At 39.5% G+C, this 21,331-nt stretch overlaps 1 protein-coding gene across 3 annotated transcripts; it reads left to right on the top strand.

Annotated features, from left to right (window-relative positions):
* The first annotated feature begins 53 nt into the window (after positions 1–53).
* On the top strand, positions 54–21,285 carry LOC146516313 (choline transporter-like protein 2). 3 transcript variants are annotated; one of them, XM_085162824.1, is made up of 22 exons: positions 54–239; positions 9,945–9,993; positions 10,102–10,175; positions 11,414–11,498; positions 12,327–12,411; positions 12,515–12,634; positions 12,710–12,770; positions 12,857–12,983; positions 14,738–14,821; positions 14,975–15,087; positions 15,167–15,298; positions 15,385–15,484; positions 16,122–16,214; positions 16,348–16,432; positions 16,608–16,870; positions 17,062–17,156; positions 17,334–17,437; positions 17,529–17,602; positions 17,689–17,759; positions 17,859–17,947; positions 18,035–18,119; positions 18,348–20,244. In XM_085162824.1, the coding sequence occupies exons 1-22, from the start codon at positions 203–205 to the stop codon at positions 18,848–18,850; spliced, it is 2,529 nt and encodes an 842-aa protein (XP_085018950.1). In that variant the 5' UTR covers positions 54–202; the 3' UTR covers positions 18,851–20,244. The 3 variants fall into 3 exon arrangements, with proteins under 3 accessions (XP_085018950.1, XP_085018953.1, XP_085018951.1); XM_085162827.1 differs by lacking the exon at positions 18,348–20,244 and adding an exon at positions 20,487–21,285 and having other exon boundaries at positions 56–239; XM_085162825.1 differs by lacking the exon at positions 54–239 and adding an exon at positions 5,667–6,041.
* The last annotated feature ends 46 nt before the right edge of the window (positions 21,286–21,331 follow it).

The raw sequence follows: 21,331 nt of genomic DNA on the forward strand, positions 1-21,331 counted from the left end.
GTCCCGGTCTCTCATTGGCTGGCTCTCCTTTCCGTTAGACTGGAATGCGCTTTGCTCCAATTTGGCTTGGGGTGGTCTCCGTCTTCAGTCTGCTGTGTGGCTGTTGCAGTCGGTCACTGTTATTGATGTTTTTTTGCCTCGACATTTCCATGGAAACTGTCCTGGGTTAGGTCTAATCAGCAGCAAGCAGCAGTGCGTGAGAATGGAGATGGAGGAGAAAAACCCGGACCCCAAATACGGTAAGAAGAGTTTGTTTTACGGCTTTCTCTTCGATCTTTCTTAATTTTTTTTAAACGGGGGAAGAAATGGAAACAATGACTGCAATGGATGGATGGGTGTGGACCTCATGAGTGTCATGCAGATCTGGAGCTATCCACATATTCAGCAACCGGACTATTTTTTTTTCGCCCGATTTATCTTTAAACTCTGAGAAAACGCCCTTTAAGTTGCATTTAATTATTCAGTTTGCATTACACAGCGGGTGAAGAATGCGTACTATAAACGAGTCGTTTATTTGTCATTAAATTACAGCCTGTATAACAAACTAAATATCGCTAAAAAACGAACAAAAACTCAACGTAGTTAATTATTGCGCTTTCGGTTAATTAGGGGTAATAAACAGAACTAGGTTGCCGGGTTTTTCCCTATTAGGCTTTATATGGAGGCGATTCTGTACTGCAGGAACACACAGAAACAGAGCAGAGTGGAGAAGGAGAGCACATATGCTGTCTCCTGGGCTCCATAACCATTTGGTAATTTGTAGATTGACATATGGCTGCTTCATCCACAGATGCACACAGCCTTTTGCAAACACATACATTTCACAGATGTTCACAGCGTTTGTCTATTTATTACATTTTCGTACACTTAGTGTGGAAAAATCATCTTCTATGTCAGTCAAATGTATGACTCATTGCAGATTATTATGTGCCACACATGCATTTTTTCCACCACCACCAAGTTAGCAGCCCACAGCAGCCTGGCGTGGTCTGGGCAGGGTTGTTATTCATATGGACTGTTGAGTCATGAAGTTTTCGTAACCACTGTTATTCTTTCTTTAATACTCCATGTCTACATTATTACATTAAAGGTTGTTCTTAGAAGGCTAAAAACCAAACCACAATCCTCATGCATTGGGAAAACAGCCCTAATACTGCCTTACTATTGAGCTAATCCTTATTTGACAATGCAAATTGAAATGTTAAATCCACATCTTCTCCAGTCAACCCCCATAGTGGGCCATTTCCTTGTGGTTTTCCTGTTGCTATACAGTGATCTGTTTTCCTCAACTGCCCTCTCCCATGACTCAAAGGTCAAAGACCATAAGCCCTTTAAACTCAAGATAAAGGTTTATACGACACCAATGTACAATACACATTTCAGCTCCTTAAACATGAGTTTTTATTTGCAGTTTCAGTTTAAACTGTAAGCAGTCACTGGCTTCTTACTATTGCCACATTTCCTCCATGTCTACAAAGGTGTGCGTGCTTGCAGGCAGGCCACAACCCGCTCTGCCTCGCCTGTGTTCAGCCTTGTCTGTACTACCCACTCAACAGATTTAGGAAAGTGATTTTCAGTCAATATCAAGCTGGGAAATAAACACAAACACACACGCATACAGCTCTGTACACAGACAGAGATGCCGCTGACGATATTCGTTATTTTTGATGATTGTTGATTTAGTTGGTTTTGGAAAATCTGCTTTTTCTTGATGTGAAAAGTAGCGACTCTGAGGAGTAACAAGAGACAGTGATCAAAGCCAGTGGATGACAGATTTACATAGCTCCTTTAAAAAGACTTTATTTTGTTTCCTTGTTCCACTGACCTCATTAGTGGCTTCAGGAGGAGCATTTGAAGCAGTTACAGCTCCCTGGCACAGTACAGGAACAGTTTTACACAGAGTGGCTTCTGTCCTGTATTGTAATGATGTTCAATGAATCTGCGTGCCTGGAATATAAAGATAAAAAATTCAGGGATAAGCGCTCTTGTGACAAGATATATTCAGAATGTCTCCTTGTGTGTGCAGTCTGTGAGCGTACATACAATCATGCACAACCACAGTAGCCACTATCCCATTAAGATTGCAGGGAAAGGTTCATCTGATAACCCCTTTGGGCCCATTAGCGCATCATCAGTCATGACATCATCTTTCCCTTAAACACGCACACAAACAAATACACGCAGAGTCACACACAGTACTATACAACTAAAGGCTGGATCATTGGCAGATGCTTTTAACCCGTTACTGACCTGAACCTGAGATCTGAAGGGCCTTATACATTTTCACAGCCTAGGTTCTGTGTAATGAAGTACCTGAGGACATCCGGTTACCAAAGTGAAAAAAATATATGTATGTATTTTGAACCTTTTAAAAAATGTGTTTAAGGTGGCAGACTGACATCAGTGAACGTATATGGTATTAATTTTGCCAATTACATAAACGAACAAGACGACTTACACGATATTTGGCAGCCTGAACACAACAACAAGAAGAACAAATCTGCTCGCATGCTTTTCAGCACAATCAGAGATTGTTTTATAGACAAAACAGGCAAAGAGCCGCATGTTCCTCCAGCTCTAATGAAGCTGTGTCTCACATTCACAGATGGCCCTACAAATGAAAGGCTGAACGGAGAATCTCTTAATGTTTATCTTCAGAAGAGAGACAGGGGAGACTTAGTAGTGATGGCAGACTGTGTGGGGTAAAACTAAAAAGCAACAATAATAAATTCTAGAGAAGAAATATCTAAACACTCTGTTATTTATTTATTTATTGCAACTCTTCTTTTACAGTATTCTTGCCCAGAATGAATATTCTTACACCAATAGCTTTATAACAGTTTGGTAGTTTGAGCTCCGGTCCATTCAGGTGCTATGGCTTAGCGGCTCTGCTATAATTAGTAAATTTATGAATGAGAAACACACTGTAAAGTGTGTTGTAGATCCTAATAAAGGTTCAAAAGGTGCTATGTATGTGTAGATCATTCAAAATTATGTCTCCAGTGGCCCCTACTCATTTTGTTTGAAGAGAAAAAGCGAATCTACTACTACTGTTCTTAAAAAAAATCGATGTACGTCAGTGCTAATACAGGTTAAAATGCTTGATTCATAAGAACAAGGCTGATTTTTGTGGTCATGTCTATTTGCAGAAGAGGCCAAGATACAATATTGTGCCCAAGGCTAAAGTCACCCTTCATTTGTTTATATTTTGCTTGAAAAATGAGAAATGGATGTAGCAAATTATCAAAACATCTGCAAACATTCATAGGGATACAGTATGTGAGGCAAAAACAGAACTTGCACTATTCTCATGGGTTTGAAAGTTAATATTTGACATGATGGCCTTTATTCTTCAGCGCACTCTGAACTCTCTTATACCTGCATTTTTGTAATTACTTAAAATAGCTCAGGGGCAGATACATCTCTCAGGTCTTGTGTCAGGTCTTTGCTGGATTTTTTTGGCTAATTCTTAAAGACATAACCTTCAGATAGTGTGCATCTGCTGTAGATGCTTTTTAAGCCTGCCACTTTGTTTGTCTGTTTCTTTTCATCCTCTTTTTGTCAAGTTTCCTCTCATTTTTAAAAGACCGAGATATTTCAAGTCTCAAGTTAAGACTAGACTAAAAGTAAGTTAAACACAAAACAAAACAGCAAACGTGTTTAAAGTGACCCAATACATGATCACATGGGAAGCTGTGCCAGAGTCTCAGAATGTGTAAATTCAATGCATTAAAACGCCATCTGGCCATCGGCTTTGAACTGAGAACCTCTTTGCTTTGGAACAACCACAAGTGTTCACACGTTGCACCACCGGTGGTTAGCAAAGTGCACTAGTTAGCTTTGAGAATATTTCACAAAGGTTGATTCAGTAGCCTGTAACCCCAGGAACTCAACTAGTGGTGTAAGTTCAACCATTATTTTATTTTATTAGTGTATTTTACCATTATATAGCTATTTATGAAGAAAAAATGTAATCAAATGTACTGAGAATGTTTTAGGTTTTTTTTAATTTCAGATAAACTTCCTGTGAAATTAATAGTTTATGACTTTATGTTCTGACTGCACCATTCTGAGAGTGTTTAAAGAATGTTGTCACGTTTCAGTTCATAAAATGTTCCCACACTGTTACAATCTAACACTGAGTGTGTATTTGAGGTCTGAGATGAAACATTGTTTCATTACGTGATTCTGAAACTGTTTTCATTATGTTGCACTGAGAATGGTTTTCCACTGTAATCTGTCACATGCCAGCAGAGGTGGTCATGTGCCACCAGAGTGGGATGGCGTTATCTCTGATGTGCTTATCAGCTCATTGCTGTGTATATGTCAGACATGCGCAATGCATCAACATTTGCCATTGGATTACTGTGGTTATGATGGCTTTGTTCATTGTTTCGTTTGAAACCACTGAGAGGTGGGTGCACTCAGAATGAGGTAGCAAGCTGATAAATCAAAACAGGACGCCGAGGAAACAGAAAGAGGGCAAGTCGGCTAAAATTTTAAGAACAAACGACACAGTAGCTCAGGGGTGAGAATTTTTTTTTTTATAGGTGGCGGTGCAGCTGCAGCACATGCAGACACACTCTGTAAAACACAGCTTATCTTGTTGATTCAGTGAACTGAGCTGAAGTCTGAAATAACCATTATGTGTTGGGGTTAAAGACTGTTTTGATGTGAGAACAAGCACCCGCAACTGAAGCAAACACTCTCTGCAGCAAGATGTATAAAACTGGCACATTTTAGTTTTTAGTCATGTTTTTGGCAGCTTTGGCAGTTATCAGGCAGTGTTGGTCAAGTTACTTGAAAAAAGTAATCAGTAACTAATTACTTCCCCAAAAAAGTAATCCCATTACTTTACTGATTACTTATTTTCAAAAGTAATTAATTACTTAGTTAGTTACTTTTTAAAAACACGATTTACAACCTGAATAGGTGATAAAGCGATAGATCTTTCAGCCCAATTCTACTTTTCTGCATAATCCATCATACAAAATGTAATCAAATGGAAAAGTCTCTTTTTTTAAACTTTTTCATTCTCTGTCATTCTCTGACTTGAAGAAATTAGTTTAACATTTAAACCTATTTTCTGCACATTCCAGCACATAAAATAAAATATTTTTGTGTTTACACTCAGTCTTTCAAATAGATGCAAGTAAAACACAGCAGAAAATAAATAAAGTCAAAGACTAGCGGTCCTGTTGCTCTAGTTTCACCTGTAAAGCAGGAGTGAGGTAGGCGGAGGTTTACCCTGGTGCAGGTGTGCCGCAGCGGTCAGTGGAAGAATTTCTCTGTGAATTTCCCATTACGTCGTTGCGCACTCCGTGCTTGTTTAGGGGTTTTTTTTCGCTTTAAAAAGAAGTTTTCTTCCCACGCACAACGGACACTAATGTTTTTGTCACTTTTTATGGAATCAAACTCAAAGTAAGGTCAGTACTTCCACGCTTTAAACGCTGCACGCTCATACTCTCTCCGTACTCGATATATTATCCATTGTTGATCTGCGCACAGCTGTTGTCACACGTAGCACTCGCTTATGTCATTGTCATGAGACATTCTCTCAAAAAATCACGGTTTTAGTAACGCAGTAACGCAGCGTTCCTACAGGAAAGTAACGGTAATCTAATTACCGTTTTTGCGATAGTAATCCCTTACTTTACTCGTTACTTTAAAAAAGTAATCAGTAATTACAAGTAACGCGTTACTGCCCATCTCTGTTATCAGGTGCCTCAAGTCTCTGTTTATTTCGATATCCTGTCTCAATTTTTCCATCGATACTTCTTCGCTTTAATTGGGCTGACGCAGCTTTTGCAAGGAGGAAACCCACAGAGTAAAAGAGGGAATTGGAGGTGAAGGCAGAGCTTTGAAATCTAAAATAAGGAAGTGAAGAGTAAGAAGCCAGAGGACACGCAAGCACTGTTATACAGGAAGGACCTTTAAAGAAACAACAACAGAACACAGAACACTGAGACGTATCTGTAAAACCATCCGTGACACAAACTGAGAGCAAAACAGCACCGGAATGACAAAATATGATGGAAAAGGTAATTCGCCAGCCTGCATTTCTTACATAACTGTGACTGAACGTCTTTTTGATAAACTTGTGAGATAGTTGAGTAATGGCTCACAGTCCTCTAATTGTGATGGCTAATGTGCTGCTTCACTGCTAATGAGCATAGTTTGTCTCAGACAACGTGACGCTCTTTGGTCGTTCCCCCATTGTGTGAGGAGAGCACGTGTGTTTAAGTTCTATATGTGTGCGTGTGTGCAAGGGAGAGTGTATTGTTTCCTCGGTAAGTGTAATGCAGTTAGAAGACACAGCTGGGGTTGGCTCTAGTGCTCGGCCCATTGTTTGTGCTATAGATCCTTTAATAAAAGTATCTGTTTTTTAAAAAATATGTTAAAAACTGCTCAACTATAGATTTTAGGAGAAAGTAGTAGGCCTGGTTGACGCTGACAGTAATAGATCAGTATGTGTGACACATCACAGAGTCTGACATCAGTTCATATTTTAACAGGATGTAGCTTGTGTTTATTAGTGAGAAGTCTTTTCTTGCTGTTTCTCAAAAACGTTGGCTTGCACTTTTGGCTTCGTTTCACTGTAACCAACGTGGGTTTGGTTTATGCTTCTCTCCCCTGTTGAGTGTGAGGTGTTTCCATGGCGGCTGGCGATGTCCACAGGGAGCTCCCACTGTCACCGGGGAGCCATTTTGTGGGTTGCTAGGCATGACGGTCAGGCAGAAGAATCCTTTTGTTCTGTAGAAGTCACTACATGAAGTCACTCTAATGAAATACTCCCTTGTACACACATATACTTCCAGATAAAAGCATTTTCTGCAACACTTTGGCCTGCAGCCTACCTGTAAATGTGTAGTAAATGTAGTGATTATTATTTCGTAGCTAGTTTCACTTTGGTTTAAACACCAGAGGCAGTGACAGCTATATTTTGAATGTCTACTTTTTTCTTATTATCCAAATTTCACTTATTTATTTCACTTATTTATTTTCGTGTAAAAATGTACCAAAAGCTGCGTACGTAAAGCAGCTTACGTCTTTCTCTTTTTCTCTCTTTTGTTTTTGTTCTTGGTTCTTTTTTTTCTTCTTCTTTTGCATTTCCACAGTAGACGCCACAGATACAGACAGGAAATGTGGTGAGAGACAAAGAGGGAGGATGTGCAACATGACTCCGTTAAAAGGGCGGGCCTGTCATAAAGTGTTTTTACCATAAGCCCAAAAAAGTGTTGAGCAGCTTAGACAGACGTCTTACATAAAAGAGGAAACTTTTTTATGACATATGCTATGTCAGTCATAGATAGTGCTATATTTTGTTTTAAAAAATGCCCTTTCCTGATTTTTTTGCATATTTGATGCCAAAGCTGTCAGAGCAGTCAGGTTGCTTATTTTCCAGTCAGCAGTCCAAGACCCATATAATCAATCTGGTATTATTTTAAACATTAGATGCAGCAGATACAAATTACTGAGAAACAACACTGTGCAACATTTTTGCTTCACCGGGAGTTTTTAATTCTATGCTTTCAGCAAAAATGAAATATGAAGACAAGACACAACAATGAAGGTTAAAAGGGGTCAATTGTTAAATGTGAAAAATAATGACCTGTGACTCAGGCTGGCTGTTGAAGGTTAGGATGGAGTTTTGCAGAAGAAGGAGGCATGTGAGCTGTTAAACTAATAAGCCAAGAAAGGAGGATAAATCTTGACATATTGTGCTTGTTCCCAGCTGTATATGTTATGCTCTTTATTAGAGTAGCTTTGCATGATTCATTGCTTCAAATAATGTTTATATATAATTTTTTATCTTATACTTGAGGCATACCCTTTGTTTTTCCTTTTGAAGAAACAAGCTCCCTTACCTATTGATAAAGTAATAGTAATGCAGTATGTACTATTTTACAGAAAAAAAGGGGAAATTAAATTAGGTCCCCTTTAAAAATCACATTGACAGAACTAAACACATCTAAGAGGGCCAAAGATTTTCTGCCGCCAAAAATTATGGCATAGAAATCTGAGTGAAACTCCTGGGTAGCTGAAGAGGCCAATGAATGATGGGATGCAGATGTGCAAGTTGTTGAGGTGCCTCACCCACATGGGCGAGGCAAACTCACAAACACAGAGACGTACACAGGGGACAAGAAACACAGGGAATGGGAGGCAAATGGAAAGACGGGAGTCTTGGTGAAGACCATAAAATATTTATGAAAAATCATTATGGACTCTCAAAATAGCTGTAAATGATATATTATTTTTCTGTAATACAAAAATGTATCTTATATACTTTATTCACAATCCAAAAGCAAAGCCCAACAATGTAATTGTATACCTGTGTTGTTAACTTTTAATACACGGTTGGTGTAGTTGTTCTGCCCCTTATCAAAATGATTTCTAAAAATATATTCAAAGAAAATTTAAATTAAAAAAATAACCATGCCCCTAAAAGTTAATTGTATGATTAATATAGACAGTGTATCCCATAAACGTACTGTTGTACAAGTACACTGTTATACTGTGAATTTATATTCAGCTGTATCTCCCAGATCTTTCGACATGTGTCTGTCTCAGATAGATCAGCGGTCCCCAACCTTTTTTGCGCCACGGTCCGGTTTATGCCCGACAATATTTTCATGGACCGGCCTTTAATGTGTCGTGGATAAATACAACAAAATAAAACTAGTACCGGTACCGAAAAAAAGAAGATTTATTTATAACACACGTGAAAAGACCCAGGAAAACCGAGTTAACAATCCAAACGATAACAAAATAATGCTGAAAACCGATAAAAACCCTGAAAACCTGTCATGGCTTGTGAAGCGGACTCAGGCGCAGACCACTAGTTCCTTCAAACAAAAGTGGATTTATTTACAGTGATTCCCACAGGTGCAATATATATACAAAGGTGTGCGGGAAAAGGGTCGGGGTTCGGGGTCCAGGAGTGACAGGGGAAGGAGTCCAGGGTGGGGGCTTTCCATACACAGACGACAGCTCCTCTCTTCACCACCACTCGTCTTGCACACACTCAGTCACAGTTGCTCAGGGGCCAGGGGAGATCTACACACATAAAGGGAGACAGTCAGCTTCCAGGTTCACAAGTACTCACGAGTTCAAAATAACAGGTTTGCAGGGTGACTGGCGCTGATGGCTCAACAATCCAGCGACGAGTAGAGCAGACTCGCCATCTTAAGTAGTACTCTGATTCGTAATCAGCAGCAGGTGTGCTGATCATCCCCAGGTGCGTGGGCCAGGGGCGGGAGCCCATACTGAGCTCCGCCCCGGCAGGAGAAAGAGAGTGGGAGAGGACGAGAGAGAAAGAGAGCAGAGGCAAGAGAGGAGAACAAACAACACAAAACATAGCGCCTGACTGCTGTCAGCTGGCGAGGTGCGGGGACCATGACAAAACCATGCATTTCACACCTGAGCCTCAACTCTCGCGGCCCGGTACCAAACGACTCACGGACCGGTCCGAGGCCTGGGGGTTGGGGACCGCTGAGATAGATGACCGTTCAGCGTCAGAGCCGACCTGACTGTTGTCCATTCATCCATCGGGTCACCAGTCCAGTGCAGGGATAACGCAGAAAGACAAACAGCCATTCACACTCACATTTACACCTACACCAACTTTAGAATCACCAGCTAACCGAACCACAAACATGTGATTTGGACTGTGGGAGAAAGCCAAGGTACCCCGAGAAAATCAGTTCAAACACAGGCAGAACATGAACTCCACACAGAAAAGCCCCAGGCGGCCAGCTTTGAAAGAATATCTCTGAAATGAGAACAAATTAAGGAAACCTCGGGTTTCATTTCCCCAGGTTTAATTTCGGGATCAATTCACCGCAGCCTTTGTCAAGTATCAAGAGACTAAAAGCCATTGTTTAAAGTCGAATTTCTAATAACAGGCATTACTAAACCTGTTGTTCTGTTTTCGTCCACAGGGGAGTCCAGAAAGTTTGATCCAAACTTCAAAGGGCCGATCCACAACAGGTGAGACGTCTGCTTTGATTACTGGTGATCTTTTGCTGTCGGTTGTATATAGCAGACTTTAATGGCAACATGTTGCACCTGCTTTCCCTTCCTCTTTTCTTTCCTCAGGGGCTGCACAGATATCCTCTGCTGTATACTCTTCATCTTAGCCTTGCTGGGGTACTTTGCTGTGGGTATCATTGGTAAGACTGATCTCTCATCACTATAGTGTGTTCTGAGCATTATTTATATTTAGGTTGTTGTGTTTTTTTCCCATACAAAATTTGTGCATGGGTGGTGTCTAATATTATTTGTCAGAAGTGGGAAGTGAGGCACTACCTTGGGTGGAGTGAGACGAACTTTATTAACATGCAGTCCAAGTCGTGTAAAAATGCCTGTTTTCACAGTAGCCAGTCTACATAAGCCAAGTTATAAATAAAATAGTTTCTGATTGGTTGTAATTCTACTGCCTCAAAGAAGGAAGTAAAACATCCTGTTCAACATCTCTGTGCAGCTCTCCTCCATTGTGAGGTTTGATGGGACAGAAAGTTACGTATGAGCTCGAAGCCAGAATAAACAAGTGAGAGTGATTTTTCCAAAGGTTTTCTCATCATTAGGCGCCACAGAGGTAGCACTACCAATAACAGCTCCCAGCTACTTGCATTTTGGAAACACTTGTGAAAATTCAACCATTGGCAAAGTTATTTAGGTCAAAACATCTGCCATTATCGTGCATCATGCACACTGATTACTGCACGTACTACAACATCTGTTTGCAAAGTAATTATTTGCATTATCTGCGACTTGAAGTCTTGCACATTGGCTACATTCCCTCCACCCAACCACAAGCCCCCACTACAACCAATACCTTTGAAAAGCAACATAAGTGGCCATCAGTTTTCAAGCAAAACATACAATGTACATTTACTGTTAAATTATAACACATATTCCCAACTTCACAGGACTTATCTAACAATTTATTAGTGACTTTATAAATAGACTGCAGCTTAGGTAAACCAGGAAATGCCTCAGACACCACCCAGTGGAAGGAAAGATAGCTGAAGCCAAAGTTAGATGAAATAGATAAGCGTTACGCAACATGTTTTATTTTTATGTTATGACTTACACTGAGGATCACTCCAGGCTGTCCCACACTCTGTGTATGTTGTCAAGGCTGGAAGGTGTTTACACATTAAAGTCACAATACTGTGTGGGTCTACTTTCTCAGTTTTTTAACTCCTTCATGAGGCTGTTGTCTAATTTAAGATCAGGAGCTTTTTAAGACTCAGACTCAGACTTTAATTCAGAAATTTTCATATATCTGAATTTCTAAATGCATTAGAAGATGTTTATTTTATTCAAGCATTAAACAAAAGGAGCGTGCTCATGAGGAATTTAAGATGGTATTTTATTTCTTTACTTCCTGATGTTCTCTTTGCAGCCTGGTCTCAGGGGGACCCCAGGAAAGTGATTTATCCCACAGACAGCAGAGGTCAGTTCTGCGGACAAGCTGGGACACCTCTGGAGTAAGTTACAGTGTAAAAGAGCATTTGTGTTCTTGGAAACCTTCTATAATTGGATGATCTTAAGTATGATAATACTATAATAACAACAATAAAAATAATTGCTTTAATCTCATACTCTTTATTTAGTGCTTACATTTATTTATGATGAATGCAGGTGGTCACAACAGTTTAATAAATGTTCAGAGTTACTCGTGTGGCCACTTTGATCAACACAGGCCACTGTAGCAGGCAGCAAATGCAGTTATTTTACAAGTAAAATGGCCTGTTTTACTAACAGCACAACCAAGGATTTGTTTGGAGGAAATACTGGTACTTTAATTGCATGTTACTCAGCCTGAATCATGAAATAATTGCAAGAAATCAAATCAAATTTTCTGGAGAGTTTATTGAATCTTCTGACAAGTGTTGAGCGGGCGGGCAGCCCGGGTTCGAGTCCAACCCGCATGTCTTCCCCTCTCTCTCTGCCCCTGCTTTCCTGTCCTCTCTTCAGTGTGTCTATCAAATAAAAGTTGAAAAAGGCCAGAAAATAAAAAACATTATTCTTAGCAACATTGTGATGAGGTTTTTCCTCTGGTACAGAGGAAAAAATTTGGCATTCTTTTGTAGATACACTAATCGATAGCGAAATCGAACAGGTGACCAGGAAACAAAACCAAACCACAAAAGATGGTGATCACAGTTGCAGAAGAAATAAAGTTTCCTAAAAGACAATGGATGAAATAGGACTTCAAATCAAGACTTCAGAAACCATAGAGTTAGATTACAATGACTGCATCCTTATCGTCTATGAAGACCTAATAACATTGTCATTTCACTGTGACACAACAGGAAGAAACCACTTCTGTTCTACTTCAACATCCTGAAATGTGCCAGCCCTCTTGTGCTGCTGGAGTTTCAGTGTCCCACCACACAGGTCAGAAGCATTACTCACTTTATTTCAAGTTGTTCTCAGTCTACTCTAAAGTGTTGAAGTTACGCGGTTAAATGTTAATGTCTTTGTTGTTACATGTGTCCAGTTATGCGTGGAAAGCTGTCCTAATAGGCATCTTACATTGATAAAAGCCAAGGTAGGAAATAAAGATGACCAGGAATACTACAGAAAATACTGCAAGGAAGGCGTGGACTTCACTGGACTGGTAAGCATTGAAAAATTAGATTATTCATATTGTACACGTTTCAAGGGGTTCTGCTAAATGTTTTCTATTATTCAGAGTCCGCCAGAGATCCTTAAAGATGGCTTGTGCCCAGCTATGCTGATGCCCAGTAAAGCCTGTAAGTGAGATTCTCTGTGTTAAACTGTTTTAAAGGACTTTTGTTTCTGCAGGAAAGTGAAACTAATAAAACCCCTCCCTCCACAGTCACGCGCCGGTGCCTTCCTGCTTTGGCAACATTAAAAGGTGGTGTTGTGGTGGTGGGCAACGAGACGACTTTCGATGATGGAAATAGTGGCACTGTCAATGCCAGTGATGTGCTGGAGGCATCAAAGTGAGTGTTTTTCATTGTACAGCAACATGTATGTGCAGCATGTTGCTATTTCATGTTGTCCTAAACCCATAAAACATAAACAACAAAGTGTGTGAAATGAGTTTGACCAAATGAATCTTTTTCTTCATATTTGTTCTTCTTTGTTCATTAAATTTAATGTTTGATTAGCTATCAGAAAATACTTGGTAGCTAGTTTGATGATTAATTTATTAATTCAATATCTGTTGGCCTTAAGCTGTAAGCGTAAGACTCTTTCAGCCTTGTCCAACTGCTGTTTAGTGAATGATTGCTTGTTTTCCATGACCTTGGCACTTATCATGCTGGACATGAGGCATATCAGCTTATCAGTCCCCCTTTACATCTCACTGCAGTGACTCTGGCTGAAGCCTCTGTGTGCTTCAGTTCTGCTCTATTTGTGTTTACCTCAGAAGGTCCTTGTGTTACTGTTTTCCTTCCTGCTCTCACTGCAGAGAGGTTTTCGTTGCTCCCTGTATGTTATTCATGAAGATGATGAGTAATACTTCCTGTTGTTTTCTTGCAGCAGACAGCTTCCTAGAGCTGGATAGCTTCATGCTCCAATACTAAATTGTATGTGGCATAGTCTATTGTGAGACGTGTAGAGCAACTTAATGTTATTTGTTTATGTCAGATATGTTTTCATATAAATTTCATGTAAATTTATAACTTAATCATTTTGTCTGGTGACAGCTATGCTTGTTTTCTTAATCTTAGTCTATTAGTTCCTCAGTATAGATGTCCAAAGCTAAAAAAAGGTTATTGGACAGCTAATGTTAAATGTTAAATATTCAAAGGTTAAAACTGTAGCACTAACATCACTGGAACACTGGAAGTGGTGTAAAATCCGAAATCCAGATCATAAATGACCTAGCATGAGATCATAGGGTAGTGATTCATCAGCATAGCAAACAGTACAGACAATAGTTAGGAGAAAGGTCCAAAACTACTGAGTCTGTGCACAAAAGCAACACAAGGAATTCCCTTTAACAAAATAAAGCAAAGTCCTGTGAAATATAACAAGAAATAACTGAACAAAACCCCAAAACATCCTTGTAGCCTCTGATGAAGGTCAGTCAACCTTTGGAGGAAGCCTTGTGTCTCTTAAACCTTTTTAACCTATGGGTAGTCACTCTGAAGTCATGTCAGGGTAACACTACTAAATGAAGTTAGTGTTTAGCCGTGTGTAGCTGGCAAAGCAGTCCTCTTCATTGTTTTTACAGACAGCTGCAGAATGGTGGTAAACTGAAAAGACAAAATGTTTCTGAAAATGTGTTAAAATAGCAGAGAGCTTATGAGGAGATATATTTCAGTAATTGATCGGTTCATGTGGACATGTGCAGAGGAGACAGTGGATTCATTGGGCAAAGGATATCAAATATAGAGCTGCTAGGCTGAAGGAAAAGAGAAAGAGGCCTCAGACAAGGTTAATGGAGGTAATGGATGATATGAAGAGGGTTAGTGTGACAGAAGAGATAGGGGGGCAGATCCACTGTGGTGGCCTGTAAAGGGAGCAGCTGAAAGAAAAAGCAGAAGAAGAAGAAGATCAGTTTGTTTACATGACTATTTTTGACTTTTTGAGTAACCTTTTCTTATATTTTGTGACTTTTAGGGCTCTATACAACATGGGTTTCTTTTAAAGCATCCGTTCTCTAATAAACATAATATTTCTAATATGACAGTTAAATGTTTAAGGATATATATGGTCCTGTTTTTAGACTCATTTCATTTTGTTACAGGAAGTCAAATATAGCTGTGGAAGCTCGTCAGGTCGCCATGAGAATCTTTGAGGACTACACTCATTCTTGGCATTGGATATTACTGTAAGTCTCCCTACTCTCTGCTATCACAGTAATAGACTAAATGTTCAATCACAGAACTACATAACTTATAAATTAGGATATAAAACCAGAATATATAGACAGAACACCTTCATCACCAAGTCATTAACCATAATATGTGTCCAACCTCTCCAGCGGTCTGGTGATAGCCATGGTCGTCAGCTTGATTTTCATTGTCCTGCTGCGATTCTTGGCTGGCATCATGGTCTGGATCATGATTATTTTGGTTATCCTAGTCATTGGTTATGGTAAGTCCTTAGCTTCTGACAAAGTTAAAGATTGTTCTGACTGAAAGGAAGGTCAGCCAATTAACTTGTCCATTTTTAGGCATTTTCCACTGTTACATGGAGTTTGCCAGCTTGAAGGGTGAGCCTGGTGCTGATGTCACCATCCGTGACCTGGGCCTGCAGACGGACTTCTCTGTCTACCTGCAGATCAGACAGACCTGGCTGGCTTTCAGTAAGCACAGACACACTTTCATTCTTTAGCATGTCTGTGGATGAAGAGTTGACAAATCCCATTAATCTGCTGTGTTCTGTTCGCAGTGATTATCCTGGCTATTGTGGAGTTCATTATCATCCTGCTACTCATCTTCCTCAGGAAGAGAATAATGATTGCCATTGCCCTCATCAAAGAGGCCAGCAGGTCAGTGTGAAATGTGATTTACACCAGGATCTCCCTGGTCTGTTCTCCTGGTTAAAATTGAAAAGTAACCAGATGTGCTCACATATTTAAAAGTTAGCAGTAGATCAGGTGAGAATTATCCCTCGCTGTTTTGATCTTACGGTATGCAGCTTTAATGTTGCACATCTCATCTCTAGCCTGGCATGACTAGAAATCAGATGGAGTTTTATTAATTTAATTGCCAGCTGTTATGTTAGAGTACGCCTGTCTAGTGTTAAACAGCTGAGATAAAACAGAGACAAAATTAACCACCAGTGTGTTAAAGTAGCAGAGTACGTCACAGAATCAGATATTTCCTGTATGACACACCCGAAGACCAAATGTGGACTATTGCACATGCAATAAGATATGCATGAACTATTTCTGTCCAAGCAAGTCTTAGGCAATAATATGTTAATGCTTTAATCATTGCTGGTGCTAAAAGAATAATTGCATTTGTTTCCTTAGCAATAAAACATCATTGTAAATCAGCGTTACCTCTCCTGCTATACAGTATTACACTCTTAGAACAAATGTATTAAAAAAATGTGTTGGACACATGTAACAAATTTTGACATGATGTTTGTTTAAAAAAAATGCATACCATTTTCTTTGTCAGAGCTGTTGGCCACGTTATGTCATCGCTGTTCTACCCACTGCTGACCTTTGCCCTTCTGGCTGTGGTGATCGCTTACTGGGCCATTACTGCAGTGTATCCTTTCAGTTGTCTATGATAATCAAAGATAATCCGAACCTAATTGTCTCCTTTCATCACGGTAGCAGGTATAGCATGACTTTTAAGCAAGGATGTACTTTGCATTGTTCTCCTTGACATGTCTGAACAGCTTCTTATCCACCTCGAATGAGCAGGTGTACAAAGTTTTCAACACCTCTGACTGCCCATTCTCACGAGAGACCTGTGACCCCAAGGTATGCTTCTAAATGTCACCATTCTGTTAAATTAGCCTGCTAAAGATATTGTAGGTGGTAAGGTGGCAAAGTTTTTGGTTGTAAAGAAGCACCTGTTTACCTGCACAGCAGCATAGATCACAGAATGAAAGATGTCTTACAATATGCCCCTTCTCTCTCTTTCTCTTGTTCAAAGACATTCAACTCCTCCAATGCATCACTCGTGTGTCCAGATGCAGAGTGCCTGTTTGCTTTTTATGGTGGTGAGACTCTCTACCACAAATACCTCATCCTCTTTCAGTTCTACAACGTCTTCCTTTTCTTTTGGTGTGCAAACTTTGTGACGGCCTTGGGCCAAGTCACTCTGTCGGGTGCATTTGCATCATATTACTGGGCCTTCAAGAAGCCTGAGGATATCCCTGCCTACCCCATCTTCTCCTCTCTTGGAAGGGCCCTAAGGTTAGAAAATACATTTTTAATAATAACAGTTTTTTTATTTGTAGAATTGTTTTAGCGCAGCTTGAAAGGCTTACATGGTAAGATATCTACAACGCTGACAGGAAGTTTTCTCCAAAATGTTTAAACTTTTGTTACCCTAAGATAAAATGACTGATGCTCACAACTGGCCTCTGTTTCCTTGTGCTGATTAGGTACCACACAGGCTCTCTGGCTTTTGGCTCTCTCATCCTCTCTTTAGTCCAAGTTATCAGGGTCCTTCTGGAGTATCTGGATCACAAGTTAAAAGGTAAGTTATAACATGTTGCATTTGCCTTTTGGTCTCTGTTTATTGTCTTATAATTAAAGTCTGTGTTTATATGGATTTACATTGTTGATACAGACTGTTAAATATACATGCAAACTGCAAGTTTTGCATCTAAAGTACTTGATTCTTATGTTATCATAAACTGTTCCTGCTTCTAAGGTGCTCAAAACAAATTTGCTAAGTTTCTGCTAAGCTGCATGAAGTGCTGCTTCTGGTGTCTGGAGAAATGTATCAAGTTCCTGAACAGAAATGCGTACATCATGGTGAGTTCCTGTAACTGGACACAGCAGCCTGACAGACCGTCTCAACCGTTAAAGCGCTTCACAATCGTCTTTTTAAATTTTTTTCCTCTAGATTGCAATCTACGGAAAAAACTTCTGCACCGCAGCTCGAGATGCCTTTTTCCTTCTCATGAGAAACATTATTCGGTGAGATTTCATTCATATTCATATATTATTCACTATTTGCTATTCTTAGCGTGTTTTAATTCAACACTCTCTCATATTCTGCACAGGGTGGCTGTTTTAGATAAAGTGACCGACTTCCTGCTGTTCCTTGGGAAGCTCCTTATTGTTGGCATTGTTGGTAAGAGAGGGTTTTTTAATTTTATTTTTAGATCCACCTGCAGAGAGAAAAGTCTGCCTTTCTAGTGTAGATCTACTAATTCACCTTTTTCCTGCATAGGGATTTTCTCTTTCTTCTTCTTCTCCGGAAGAATCAAAGGTGTAGAGCAGGCTGCTCCATCTCTCAACTACTATTGGGTCCCAATACTGGTAGGCACGATTATATTAATAAGGTTTGGTGTTAGTCTTCAGTTTGTCTGTGGCCATTTAATGACATGTGTGACTTTCTCCTGTTAGACAGTGGTAGTGGGATCCTACCTCATCGCCCATGGCTTCTTCAGTGTGTATGCTATGTGTGTGGACACACTTTTCCTCTGCTTCTGTGAGTAATTTTTGCCAAATATACACATTTTCTCTCTTCCTTTTTTACAAACAGCTGTCTAAATGTGAGCTGCTGGTTTCGTCTTCTGACCTTTCTTCTCTTTGTCTCATTTTTCCTATTAATTTCACTTTACCTTAAACCCTACACATTCCTTTCTTTCACCTTTTCATTTTCCCTTAATTTTCCATTAACCCATTCAAAAACACAACATACCCATGCACTTATAAGGTGAGGACTTGGAAAGAAATGACGGTTCTTCTGAAAGGCCTTACTTCATGTCCCCTGAGCTGCATGATATCCTCTCCAAATCAAAGCCGGTGGAGGAAGATCGCAATGGTGTTGAGCAGGCGGATGCTGCGAAACAAGTGGACGAAGTTAAAGTGGAGGAGGAAACACCTCTTCAGCAGCAGGATGGAGAAATACAGCTGAAAGAACAGACAAAGCTGAAGGGGGAAAATGAGGAGGAGCAGGCTTTGCAGTCAAAGATAGATGCTGACGAGTCAAAAGAGGAGAAGACGGAGGAACAAAAGATCAGTCTGGAAGATGAGACTGAAAGGAAAGAAGAACCAGAAGTGAAAGAGATGTCAGAAAAGCAGGAGTTGAAAACGGAGGAAAAGGTGGAGGAGGTGTCCGCTGCACCTGTGGAGGCAGAGAAAGAGGAGACTGGTGAAAAGAATGAGAAAAAAGAGGAGACTAAGGAAGAAAAACCTTCATCTGGACCACAGGAGTAGATGGTGCAAAGCACCTGAGGCTCAGAAAATCTCATAGAGCATAAAGAATGAAAGATGTGCAACTATACCTTTGTGATATGGACCTGTTAAATGTACGCCATACAACAAGCTAAAGTTTCAGATTGCTTTGCTATGTGAGTATAGGAGGGATGCCCACCTGGAGAGGGTTGAAGGTTTGAAGCAGGTCAAAAGCCCAGTGCATCTCTGTAGCTTGAAAAAAAAACAAAACGCTCTCTTGTGTTGGTTTTAGAACAGTGTTGGTTTTTATATATCGTGAAGATCTGTTGAACATCGTGAGTGCTGAACCTGTGCCTGATTACTGTCACTAATATTTGTTGTCTTAATGCTGTTAACAAATGCACTACAGATACACTTAAGTACCGTGTTTACAGTCAGAACAAACACATCTCAATCAAATCTCTTTCACTGTTTACAATAATACCAGCTGACGCCAAAATGTTAACAGACATATTTGATATACTGTATGAATATTGGATTTTTTCCCCTATGGAACTTGTACATATACAGTAGTGTACATCTGTTATGTATTTTTTGGCTTCAGTCAAGTGGAGATCCTTGCAGAGAGGGGTTCCATATATTGTCTTTCCACCTACTTGCCTTGGTATTTTGGACTGACGTAAGTGCTGTGATTGTGTCGCCATGATGAAGCCATCATGACCTCTCGGACTCTACGAAACCCCCAGTTTGTTTACTGATGCCTCCTGCCTTGCTCTGTCCCTCTCCTTAAATCTCTCTCTCTCTCTCTTTAAGCACTGCATGGTACTGACATGACCTTCTGAATGCTAACTAACATCTTAAGTCTCTGGATGCTTTTGTACCTTTTTCTTGTCACTTTGTGAAAGATCTAAGTCGTTTTTCCACTAAATTTTCTGATGACATTCCGTCATCACTGTGTGTCAATCTTCATTAAAGGTGATTGTATTTTAATCGTAGTAGTTCAGAATTTCAAGTTTGGTTGGTGTTTTGAAGCAGGTGAGTTTTCATATGAAATAAATCCCTGGCAATGATTTAAAGCACCTTTAAAACACACAACAACAAATTTTACATGCCAAAATCAGTTTGTATAAATTTCTCTTCTTCTTCCTTCTTAAAATAATTATCACTTGAATAAATCTACAGTTGGGCTTTAGATACTTAAATCAGAATATCTCTCTTTGTTATTAAGAGCATTTTCTTCACAATTGTTTCCCATTTATAGCTTGTGAGCCCTTAAAAGAAGTGGCATCGTGTATACATTGTGACCCATAATCACATGCTATTGAATTTTGTGTGGAAGTTACTTGTGAACAGTTTGAACTAAGAGATACATGATGAGGTACATGAAGAAAGGAATGAGAAAAGTCATTAAAATAAACGATACATTGTAACCTAAATGTGCCTTTTCCCCTTTTTTTCCTTTTAGTCATGTCATTCAGGGTTTTTTAGGAGTATTTAAAGGATCCCCCCCACCTAATTAGATAATACTCAAAGCAATTTACTTAAGTACACCTTAGGGGGCTGTAAGATAAAACTGGCGGCAGATAGACTATGCATAAATAAAAGAAAGATAGATTACAGATCTGTGTTGGTGTGTGTGAGAAAATTGTTCTTCAACTCTCTCTTGTCCATGTTGCAGTGGAGGACCTGGAGCGCAATGATGGATCACAGGAAAGGCCGTATTTCATGTCACAGGACCTGCTCACACTCCTCAAGAAGTCTAATGAAGGTTACAAATCAATGGACTAAGCCTCAGTTTGTATTCATGGGTGTATTATTCTGTGTGTGTGTGTGTGTGTGTCTCAAGTTAAAAGAACAAAAGGAGGAATTACAGTGCCATTTCATTTGTACATAAACAGTGTATATGTATCGAACTGTCAAATCGGATTCATTTCTATTGTTTTTATGATATTACTCTTTGTTTTGTATTTTGTCACAAACTCTTAATTATCTCTCTTTACCTGCATGCACAGGTTGAGATTTATTACAGAAGGAATATGTGAGCTGGAGTTACAGATGATAAGCCCTGTTGCCTTAAGAGCTATTGCTTTCTGTTTCATTGTATATTTGGATTTTATGTCTATATGGAAGTTTCAGTGGGTCCAGATTAAGGCAGATTGAGTAAAGCTGTGCTTTATTAGTTTAACTAAGCATATTGCACTGTTTAAAAAATTAACTCACCAAAGCAAAATTGCTTAACTGCAAGTGATTAAAGTCTTAGTATGATAACCAAAGCCTTAAGAGATTACAAATGACCCAAGTGGTTTAACCTGGATATAGACTCAATATTTTAATAGCTTTGTCTTTATTCTTTTTTGTGTCATACATGCCACTGAAAATGAAATGAATGTTCATACTGTGTGAATTTTGACTTTGTAAAATGTTTACATTGTCTTTTCTTTTGTATTCAACTAATAAATGTTGGTTTTGACATCCTCCTTTTTTGTTTTTAGTGTTTTGTTGGTTTCTTTAAGCTTTTCTTTA

Source organism: Neolamprologus multifasciatus, chromosome 6 (genome assembly GCF_963576455.1).
Source record: "Neolamprologus multifasciatus chromosome 6, fNeoMul1.2, whole genome shotgun sequence".
Lineage (NCBI taxonomy): Eukaryota > Metazoa > Chordata > Actinopteri > Cichliformes > Cichlidae > Neolamprologus > Neolamprologus multifasciatus.

What these genes read in the sequence shown, in the direction of transcription:
- LOC146516313 (XM_085162824.1), top strand. Translation starts at nt 203, where the DNA reads ATGGAGATGGAGGAGAAAAACCCGGACCCCAAATACG. An exon ending in ACAGACCTGGCTGGCTTTCA is followed by an intron (nt 15,299 to 15,384) that starts GTAAGCACAGAC and finishes TTCTGTTCGCAG; the next exon opens with TGATTATCCTGGCTATTGTG. An exon ending in GAGAGACCTGTGACCCCAAG is followed by an intron (nt 16,433 to 16,607) that starts GTATGCTTCTAA and finishes TCTTGTTCAAAG; the next exon opens with ACATTCAACTCCTCCAATGC.